The 11,166-nt window shown below is 36.9% G+C and overlaps 1 protein-coding gene across 4 annotated transcripts; it reads left to right on the top strand.

Moving 5' to 3' along the window:
* Positions 1-1,374: 1,374 nt before the first annotated feature.
* On the top strand, positions 1,375-10,517 carry LOC107818550 (TMV resistance protein N). 4 transcript variants are annotated; one of them, XM_075228538.1, is made up of 7 exons: positions 1,375-1,514; positions 2,122-2,628; positions 3,243-4,338; positions 5,024-5,302; positions 6,874-8,478; positions 8,651-8,719; positions 9,770-10,517. In XM_075228538.1, exons 2-5 carry the CDS (start codon positions 2,138-2,140, stop codon positions 8,290-8,292), a joined length of 3,285 nt encoding a protein of 1,094 aa, XP_075084639.1. In that variant the 5' UTR covers positions 1,375-1,514; positions 2,122-2,137; the 3' UTR covers positions 8,293-8,478; positions 8,651-8,719; positions 9,770-10,517. The 4 variants fall into 4 exon arrangements, with proteins under 4 accessions (XP_075084639.1, XP_075084637.1, XP_075084638.1 ...); XM_075228536.1 differs by having other exon boundaries at positions 8,651-8,815; XM_075228537.1 differs by having other exon boundaries at positions 8,651-9,098.
* Positions 10,518-11,166: the final 649 nt, after the last annotated feature.

The following is an 11,166-nucleotide window of genomic DNA, read 5'->3' as shown; positions in this document are numbered from 1 at the left end:
GATGGGAATGGAGCACCAGGGGTGATGTATGTCAACAACCCCTTGGGGCTGCTTCATTGAGTTGGCTCGACGAGGACGTCGATTGCAAAGGGTGCGGGTGGTTTGTTAGGGCCTGACTCTTTGTCATCGAGCGTGGCACGGCTGTGGCAAGGATTTGGGCGTGATGGCCTTGTCATTGGCCTATGTGTGGGCAAAACGATCATGCGGACGACGGACAAGATATTGCATTGAGGGCTGTTGTGGGCAAGTATTTACCAAGGCCTTGAGACAGGCAAGACGCGCTTGGCAAAGACTTGACAAAGCTGCGTGGGCAAATGTTAGGGCGGCATGGCACGACATGTACGCCAAAGTTAGTGGCACGATACTTTGGGTTGTGGCAGCTAAGGGCGGGCTAAGCTAAGGCAAGGCGGAAATGCGGGATGATGGCAAAGGCTTTCAATAGCTAAGGCAAAGCTATGTGAAGGAAAATACAAGCAATGTCACAAGGGAAATGAAGGTTGACATGGGCAAGGCAGGAACTCGGCCAAGGTAGTGTGCATGCGGCAGCGGCATTGGACATGTGCGGAAAAATCATGGGCGGCGGATTGCGGTCATGGCATTGGTGCGGAGCAATGTCAATATGAGCCAAGGCTGGGCGCAATCCCAGCCTTGGGCGTGATTCAACTGGGCAAGTGAAGATGGCACATGCAATGCATATGAAAAGTAGTTTGGCGGTTACCTTGTCATAACCTCTTTGTACCATGACTGATTTATGCTTGTATCATTATCCCATTTCGTGTATATCATGTCCTAAGTAGTTGGGGATGTCAACTACATGTTAGGAACAGATCTAGTCTTAGCCCGACAAGTGGCAAAAGCTGTAGACGACAAGTGTCATTGTGCTGTCAAGTTCTAAGGGCTGCCTATATGTTATAAATAGGGTCTTTGGACTTAGTCAGATGAGTGTGGATAATTTCGTGTGAAATTATAAGTGGGAAACAAGAGTGAAACACGAGGGTTTCAAGGTGTTTCAAAAGGAACTAAGGCTAGGCTTGGGCAGGTCTTAGTGTTGGCCAAGAACGACTTGTGTTCTTCGTCAAGAGTGGGCTGTGAATGACTTGTGTTCATAGCAAAGTGAGGGGTCCTTTGTATATTTTCAAAATTAATGCAAAGGTTGGGATTTTTCCGTATTTGCTGGTGTTCCTATTGAATTGCTGCCTAAAAATCGTTAAGGCCAAACTTGCTGAAAATTGGCTAAGTGTTTAGGGAAGGCTGAGTCAAGTGCGCCACTTGACTGCCGCGCGGGTGTGACTTTGGACTGACCAAAAACGCCCCCGTGACACTAACTATAGTATAGGCCTGGGAACATTTTAAATTTGTTTGGGGGACATTTCTGTCATTCTCTCAGAAAATCTCTGTAAATATCTTTCCTTAAATGGCGACAAATTCGCTGTGCTGTGTTGACTTTTGTGTACTCTTTTAGCAGATGAGAAGAACAGTAGGAGTAGGCTCGTCTCCTCCGGCGATATTCCGCTGTGAGTTGCTTCACCTTTTTCTCCTTTGTAAAAATATGTTATTTTATACTGTTTGAGTTTATTTGTCGGGAACAAGAACAATCAATAATCTACTAAATTGCTCAATCTAAATCGGTCTCTTTTGAGGAAATGAAAGATTGTTACTAAATTCAGGTCAGGTACATCAAGTTGTATATCCAAATGCATTCAAGGATATGGCCTAGTAATCAAATTGCTCGGAAATTACCCTTCTTTTTCTTTGTAGCTTCATCTGCTTGTACTTTTAGCTATCCATTGTGTACATATTACAGGCTTACAGTGGACTAAAGAAGGGTAGTTCCTACTTCCTTATATTAAAGTTCAAAGAAAACAAAATAAATTCAAATCAACTGGAGTAGAGCATTAAGAAGAAGCTTCACAATAATTTCCTACCACATTAAATATTACAGTATGTATCAGTTGACTCGGTCCTATACCAATAATTCTATGGAGTATAGCCCAACTCATTCAAATTTTTCTTATTTGAAGTGGCTACTAATTGTTTATTTCTTTCTCTCCTATTATCATCAGTTTATCTCTTACCACAACACTACAATTTATCCACGTTTGGGTTATTTTTTCTTTTCAGATAATTAATTGAATCAATGGCATCATCTTCTGCTTCTGGTACTTCACAGTTTCCTCGATGGAACTACGATGTCTTCCTAAGTTTTAGAGGTGAAGATACTCGGAAAACATTTACGAGTCACCTGTACGAAATCTTGGATATCAGGGGAATAAAAACCTTTCAAGATGATAAAAGGCTAGAGCATGGCGCATCCATTTCGGATGAACTATGTAAAGCTATCGAAGAGTCTCAATGTGCAGTCATCATTTTCTCAAAAAATTATGCAACATCGAGGTGGTGCTTGAATGAACTAGTGAAGATCATGGATGTCAAGACTCAATTTGGACAAACTGTCATACCGGTCTTCTATGATGTGGATCCATCACATGTTCGGAACCAGAGGGAGAGCTTTGCTGAAGCATTTTCCAAACATGAAACAAAGTATAAGGATGATGTCGAAGGAATGCAAAGATGGAGGATTGCTTTAACTGCAGCGGCCAATCTCAAAGGTTGTGATATTCGTGACAAGTGAGTTAAAAACACATAACTGCTTATAAATATGGAGTAATTTCCATTCAGTTTTGGATGATTATGTGAAGACTAATACATATTCTACTATAGAACAAAGAATCTATACCTCCAAAAATGAGTTAAACGGAATCGACACTAAGCTCTCGTTTGGCCATATATTTTGGCTAGTTTTTTTAAAAAAAACATGAAAACACTGTTTATTTCATGGAACATGACAATTTTTGAAACAAATTTAATTTTTTTTCAAGTTCCCAAAAACTGGTTTAGGACCCCCTTTTGGTGAATTTTTCTCTTCCACGCACAAAATTTCAAGTTTTTTTTTCAAATAAAATGCATGTCCAAACACAACTTCAACTTCTAAAACTTATTTTGTAATTTTATTTTTTCAAGTTTCAACCAAATCTATGTCCAAACTCTAGCTAAATAAATCTATCATATTTACAAAAATAAAAATTAAAAGGCGGAAACATAATATTTTGATTGGTAATTCAAGAGATTGATTTATGTGCATAGTCCTTTTTATCATAATTCTGCACTCTACAGTGTGAAATACCTCTTGTAATTCTTGACTTAATTACCTGTATATATCGGCAATCTTCTTATTTTTGTAGGACTGAATCAGACTGTATTCGACAGATTGTTGATCAAATCTCGTCCAAATTATGCAAGATTTCTTTATCTTATTTGCAAAACATTGTTGGAATAGATACTCATTTAGAGAAAATAGAATCCTTACTAGGGATAGGAATCAATGATGTTCGGATTGTGGGGATTTGGGGCATGGGGGGAGTCGGTAAAACGACAATAGCTAGAGCTATGTTTGATATTCTCTTAGTAAGAAGGGATAGTTCCTATCAATTTGATGGTGCTTGTTTCCTTGCGAATATTAAAGAAAACAAACGTGGAATGCATTCTCTGCAAAATATTATTTTCTCTGAACTTTTAAAGGAAAAAGCTGATTACAACAATAAGGAGGACGGAAAGCACCAAATGGCTAGTAGGCTTCGTTCAAAGAAGGTCCTAATTGTGCTTGATGACATAGATGATAAAGATCATTATTTGGAGTATTTAGCAGGTGATCTTGATTGGTTTGGTAATGGCAGTAGAATTATTATAACAACTAGAGACAAGCATTTGATGGGGAAGAATGGTGTAATATATGAAGTGACTGCACTACCTAATCATGAATCCATTCAATTGTTCTATCAGCATGCTTTCAAAAAAGAGGTTCCAAATGAGCATTTTAAGAAGCTTTCATTGGAAGTCGTAAATTATGCTAAAGGCCTTCCTTTAGCCCTCAGAGTGTGGGGTTCTTTGCTGCATAACCTAGGACTAACTGAATGGAAAAGTGCTATAGAGCACATGAAAAATAACTCTAATTCTGAAATTGTTAAAAAGCTCAAAATTAGTTATGATGGATTAATAGAGCCCATACAAGAGATTTTTCTGGATATAGCATGCTTCTTCCGAGGGACAAAAAAAGAGTACGCCATGCAAATTCTTGAGAGCTGTCATTGTGCAGTTGAATACGGATTGCGTGTCTTAATTGACAAATCTCTTGTGTCCATCTCTGAAAATGATCAGATTCAAATGCATGACTTGATGCAAGATATGGGTAAATATATAGTGAACTTGCAAAAGAATCCGGGAGAACGCAGCAGATTATGGCTCGACAAGGATTTCGAAGAAGTGATGATGAACAATACAGTAAGTAAGCTAAACAATGTAATACTAGTATTTATTTCTAATATTCATATTCCAAAAACATATAGGGAAGTCAATTCCAATTATTTGTTCATCTTACTTCATACTCTTGCAGGTACAACATTTTAGTTGTTCCCTTTAGTTAGGAGAAGCAAAAGTAATATTAATTGCCTAATTAGTAAAAAAAGACATTAATTGCCTATTTCGTTAAGTAGACTCTTTAATTTACATTGTCTAATTCGGTTTTCTTATATTTTTAAGCGATGGATTAGTCTAGTGGCCACTTAATCTGTTTGATCCAATGTCATTCTTTGGATTAACTTGAAAATTTTATGACATTTTATTACATAATAACTCAATCAGATATTCACTTTACCATTATTTTTTATGGAAAGTTACAATTTATTGGTATTGTTTCAATTACAATTACTTTCTATCACAATACGAAAAACTTATACACTTGACTCTAATGAACTTCTAAGAAAAATGTAATAATAGAGAATAAAACTATAGAATTAATTGCAAAAAGTATTTTTCTGAAGTAACATTAGTATTTCTTAAAAAGAATCTAATTAATATTGCATCTTATACTTTGGCGTTGCAAAGCGTGAGAAAGTAGTCATATTAGCAAGCGGATTTTATACAACGTTTGATATTATACTTTGTAGACTAATGATCTTCTTACCAGGGGACCACGAAAATGGAAGCAATCTGGTTTCCTTATTACCATTATGTTACATTACGCTTTGGCAAAGAGGCCATGAAAAATATGAAAAAGCTTAGGATATTAAACATAGAGATGTCGTGGCCTTGTGATGGTTCCATTGAGTATCTGCCCAACAGCTTGCGTTGGTTTGTCTGGACTGACTATCCTTGGGAGTCGTTGCCAGCTGAATTTGAACCCAAAAAGCTTGTTCATCTTGCACTCAAATCCAGTTCACTGTGTTATTTATGGACGGAAGCAAAGGTACAATTGTTGAGTTCTATTTTACTTATATATTTCTCTCTAACTATTTTTGTCCTTTAATTTAGTGATAATGAACAAATATTATTGCTTTTTTCACGTATTATTTGAGGTACTTCCTATTTTTGCTAGAATTATGATGCATGTCTTTGAATGGACAAAAGTTATTAATTGCATAAGCTCAAATTAATGTATTTCCATCTCCAAAAAATTATTGTATTTTGTATTATTTATGGTTGTTCTCATTACTATTGTAAGATCTTTATGTCTTTTTTTCTCCAAATCTTCCCATCATCATTTTAACTAAGAAGCTCAATTTAAAAACTCATTCAATTATTTCTCATAGTAAGATTAGATTCATATAAAATTTCATCCTAGGTTGTACATAGTGGGACCGAAGGAATACTTATTAGTAAAACAAAAGGAGTTTATTCTGTACAACTATTTTCTAGAATGATGTGTACACATTCATACATTGCTTCCGGATTTAACATTTAGGTTTCCCCATTTTATATCACCCTTCTTTGAAGCACTTTTCTTTTTGCTACAGGTTTTTTCAATCAATTTTAATTGAATTTAGCAATATTATTTTAATTATAATTTACTTTTACTTAGTTTCGAAACAAGTAATTTTCCATATATAAAAAATAAATTTCTGATTTCATACAAAATAATGTGTTGCCCCTCAAATGCTATCATTCATTTGTTGTCGAGGGAGTAATAAATGGAGTACTTTTTAGGAACACTAGCAACAAGTAATTAAGAATTCAAGAAAACAGAGGTCATTTGATGCCCACAAATACAAATGAAAAAACAAAATAGTTTCTACATTCATAGATAGCCCCACTAGCCAAATATTTTATTATTGGAATCCAGCGGTGTTTAATCCAAAAATAGATTTCTCGGTCAAAGTCATTGTCAAGAAGAAATCGGATTAATGATAACCAAAATTACTTCACTTTCATGGTAGTCCGAAGAATAAAAAGAATAATGAAAATAATAGACAAGGAAAGAAAACTCAAAGTAGACCGCTAATCTCTCCCAAAATTGCGGTTTGAACCTTTTGAATAAAGTAAAAGAATAATTGCATATATTGATAAAAATTTCAGATCCCATTACAAATGAGGACCGAGTCTTTATATACGGGTACATAATTAAAACAGTTTTCCTACTTAATTCTGGCTTGTTAATGACATTAATTGCCTTGATTACCCGTTACCATATATAATTGTAACGGCAACATTAATGACTGAGGATTTCTCGTAACCACGATCAGCGTCGATATCTCTTCCTTATTTATAACAGATTCATGTACCTTCCCTCTTTATGGTCTTTATCCATTTCGTACCTATATCTTCTTTTCCAGCTGTCAGGGCCGGTACCCTTTTCTAAAGAAACACCGGGGGTGTTTCTCCTGCGCCTTCTTGAATTCTTTAATTTTCTTGATTGAAAGTGCCACTTGTCACCTTGACGGTAGTCCACGTGTCATGCCTTTTTTCCACCAATACAAGCGGAGCAACAAAATAGGTTCTTTTTTTTCTCTCTCTATCTCATTATGTTTGTATTCTGAACAGCAATTGTCGTCTCTACGGACGCTAGATCTCAGATACTCTGAAAGCCTAGTGCGAACACCAGATTTCACAGGGATGCCAAATTTGGAGTATTTGAATCTGGAGGAATGTCGTGATCTTGAAGAGGTGCACCATTCCCTGGGATTTTGCAGAAAACTCATTCGATTAAATTTGGAGTCTTGTGGACGCCTTAATTGGTTTCCATGTGTTAACGTGGAATCTCTTGAATATCTGGATCTAGATTTTTGCTCTAGTTTAGAGAAATTTCCAGAAATCCATGGGAGAATGAAGCGGGAGATACAGATTCACATGAAACGCTCTGGGATAAGGGAACTACCATCATCTATTATTCAGTACCAAACTCATATTACCTTCCTAGATTTGAGCGCTATGAAAAACCTTGTAGCTCTTCCAAGCAGCATCTGTAGGTTGAAAAGTTTGGTTAGTCTAAATGTGTCGGGCTGCACAAAACTTGAAAGCTTGCCAGAAGAGATAGGGGATTTAGAAAACTTGGAGGAGTTTTATGCCAGGTATGCTCTAATTTCACGACCTCCGTCTACCATCGTACGCTTGAACAAACTTAAAATCTTGAAGTTTGGAGGCCTCCATGATGGAGTGCACTTTTTGTTCCCTCCAGTGGCTGAAGGATTACGGTCATTGGAACATCTGGATCTCACTTGTTGCAATCTAATAGATGAAGGACTTCCGGAAGACATTGGATGCCTATCTTCTTTGAAAGAACTGTATCTCAGTGGTAATAATTTTGAGCATTTGCCTCGAAGTATAGCCCAACTTGGTGCTCTTCGAATCTTGGACTTGAGAAATTGCAAGAGGCTTACACAGCTGCCAGAACTTCCACCAGAATCAGATACAATATATGCAGATTGGAGCAATGATTTGATCTGTAATTCGTTGTTTCAGAATATCTCGTCAGTGCAGCATGACATCTCTGCTTCAGATTCCTTGTCACTAAGAGCATTTACCAGTGTGCATCTTGGGAAGAAGATCCCAAGTTGGTTCCTCTATCAGGGAATGGATAGTGGTGTATCAGTCAATTTGCCTGGAAATTGGTATATACCTGATAAATTCTTGGGATTTGCTGTATATTACTCAGGCAGCTTAATTGACACCACAACTCAATTGATTCCCGTATGTGATGATGGGATGTTGTGGATGACCCAGAAACTTGCCTTATCCAACCATTCAGAATGTGATACAAAATATAATATTAATTTTTTCTTGGTACCTCTTGCTGGCTTATGGGATACATCTAAGGCAAATGGAAAAACACCAAACGACTATGGGCTTATTAGGCTATCTTTTTCTGGAGTAATGAAGGATTATGGACTTCGTTTGTTGTATAAAGAAGAACCTGAGCTTGAGGCCTTGTTACAGAATATTGCATTGGAGGAGCAGATATGACAATGGTGAACAACATGACTCCGTGACCAGTGAAGCCAGCTGCTTCGCTTCTAAGAAACAAAGGTCACATTTCTAATATTCATTGGAGCTCTGTCTTTGATAATCTTCAGCAACATGTAGACTGGCCAGCTCTTCAGAAACATTGCAACTCTTTCCTGCAAACCCAGGATTTTAGCTCATATACAGGTATATACCTCATGCCTTGTTTTTTCCCCTAGTTGGTGTTGAAATTTGTGTTTTCTCTTTTTATGTAATTCTCTCCTTCTATTAGCTACTAAGTCTTCTTCCAAACCAATATATTTTTTCTTCTCATTCTTTCTTACTTTTTCCTTTTTCGTTTTCTTTCCCCTATTTACAGGAGCTCATCAATGGGTGATGTAGATATCAACAATGAGTTTTTGTCTATTGATTCTCCATCTTAACCATGGTGAGTTAAAGGATTCCAACAAGTATAACTTTTTATGCTCAAATCAGAACCTGAAATTGTGAATCCGGAGAAAGCTGAGTACGAGATGAAGTTGAGGTTCGTTCTCCCTCATGATCTCTCAGGCCAGGAAGTGATTTATGTTATTAGACAACCTAAGACTACCATCTGTAACTGCCTTTAGTAGGTGGATTTCGTTTCAAAAGTTAATTGGAGTGATGAAAGATGTTATCCAAATAGTATTGAAATTTGAATAGATTGGTGGAAGTTTCTCCTGACTTGTGAATGATGCTGTAAGATGGATTCCAACTAATGCAATTTTGGATAAACTGATGAAGTTGATGTTAGGTTTTGATGGCTTGTGACTCCCCATGATAGCTAGGTGAATTTTCATTAGCTCACAAAACTGCTACAAAGAGAGTAACTTTACTTTATTTCTTCTTGTTGTTATACCATTCTTTGTCTATAACACCAAAAGAGAAAAAGTCAATAATGTATATGAACTGTTGTGTGCATACTTTTTTGTATTTGTGGACAAGGATGCTTCATACTTTTTTGTATTATCTTATCACAAACGAGTCAGTTGATTCAAAGAGGCAAATTACTTTTAGCATGAACTATCTTTGGTGACATATTTTTGTTTGTTTTGTTAGTACTATTCATTCTTTCTGGTTTTTCATAACCAAGTTGGTTTCGTTATGTAGGCATATTATATTAATTAAGCTACTTTTGGGATTGTTCAACTCAAGTATCAATTTTAAGATATGTGTGTATAGCCCAAATTGCTACTCTATTGCAATTTTGCTCTTTCACCTCTATTGCAATTCGTTTGGCTTCTTTAAAGCTTGTGCCTTGATTCTTTCTTGTTTCCTGTCTTTGTTATCTTACTTCCTTTTCTGGTGTTTTGCCGTGTATTACCTTAATGCCAAGTTCAACAGCTTTGTTGAAAATGCAAGTTCAGGCTCAGAGATAAAAACAAATTTCGAGTATCCTTGTCTCACTCCTAAACTGATAAACGCACAGAGACCTGATCCTAGCAGTTTTTCCATGCAGGGAGAACAGTTCCAGGTGGTTGCATTTCATCAGTTAATTTTACTGGGGTTATGTAGGGCGATTCTTTGACGCATAGTAGCTGCAAGAAAACTCGGGCTGTTTCGATTTTTGACTGACAAGTGCAGATGAAACACTTTTGAATAAGTATGTGTACATGCAAAAGAAAACTTATGCTGCAGTCAAATTTACATAAAGAAGGCAGAATTATTTAAAAGTGGTTCACGTAGCTCAGCTGGACTGAAAATCCTTGTGTGGTTCGAAACCACATCCACTTTACGGCAAAGAAAGAGAGTATGGGGTAGAGAAATTGGTCAATTCCTCAGGCTCATGACCCGAAGATTGCAGGTTCTAATCCTGCCCCCGCCTAATGAGTGGAACATTGTTCACCAGGATAGAGGGAAAGTAATGCCATTTGACAAAGTGACGTTAAGCATCCCTAGCGGTACAAAAAGAGGGGTCGTGATAATATCATCTACGTCTGTACTGCTCTTTGTTGAGTAGATTCGATAAGACTTGACTCGCTCCTAGCCACTCCGGGGTACCATAGCATGTCGGGAATAGGAGAGACATACTCGATGTGACCACTCTCTTTGTTGGGGGCTTGTCGCCCTGCTCTTTGAGTTTTGACAAGTATCCATTCACTATTTCTTAACGTGTCAATACAACTTATGTAAAATCATGCGTATGCCACTGGTTGAATCGTTCTTTTATGTCTACTAAATTTGGTCAACCTATTTCAAGTTTTGCTTAGTCTTTTGAGAGAAAATTATTGAATTATAACTCATTTCAGTCTAATTTGATGAAATGGAAGACCGCCTGGACCAAATTACTAAATTCAGATCCATCAAGTATCCAAATGGTATATAGGTAAAGTTAAATTTGTTGTATGCCAAATATAGCTTGGGTTTGGACAGTTTCTCACCTCAAAAATTATGAATTGAGTTCCTAAGTGTGGAACAAGATTATGAACTAGTTAAGAATTTAGGTTAGATTCATGAATTTGGGAATTTGGATGCTGAACATTTATATAGAGTTTGAATAAATTCCACCATTTTTTTTTTGGTTTCCCACCCGGTATCTGGTACCCGCATTGGAGCCCGATTATATTCGGATTCGCACCGCGTAGGGGCCCATTCGAGGGGGAAGGGGGAGCGCTTCCTACCAAAGATTTTTCCATACACTAGACTCGAACTCGAGACCTCTGGTTAAAGGATTTGTTGGTAGGGAATGTAGAAAAAACATGAAATTGAGAAATATTGTTATGGATGTGATGGGAAAAAAAAGTGATACTCCCTCTATTCAATTTTAAATGTCGGTTTTGCCCCAAAAGTGTTTCAAAATATCCGTCGCTTTAAAAAATATAACAATTTTTTTTCTTTCAATTTTACTCTTGCTAT

Source organism: Nicotiana tabacum, chromosome 13 (assembly GCF_000715075.1).
Source record: "Nicotiana tabacum cultivar K326 chromosome 13, ASM71507v2, whole genome shotgun sequence".
Taxonomy (NCBI): domain Eukaryota; kingdom Viridiplantae; phylum Streptophyta; class Magnoliopsida; order Solanales; family Solanaceae; genus Nicotiana; species Nicotiana tabacum.
The sequence above is the reverse complement of the archived record's forward strand: the minus strand, read 5'-3'. Positions and strand labels throughout refer to the sequence as shown.

Coding starts and splice junctions, on each gene's coding strand:
- LOC107818550 (XM_075228538.1), top strand. CDS start 2,138: ATGGCATCATCTTCTGCTTCTGGTACTTCACAGTTTCCTCGATGGAAC. Junction 2,629..3,242: donor GGTTGTGATATTCGTGACAA/GTGAGTTAAAAA, acceptor TTATTTTTGTAG/GACTGAATCAGACTGTATTC. Junction 5,303..6,873: donor ATTTATGGACGGAAGCAAAG/GTACAATTGTTG, acceptor TATTCTGAACAG/CAATTGTCGTCTCTACGGAC.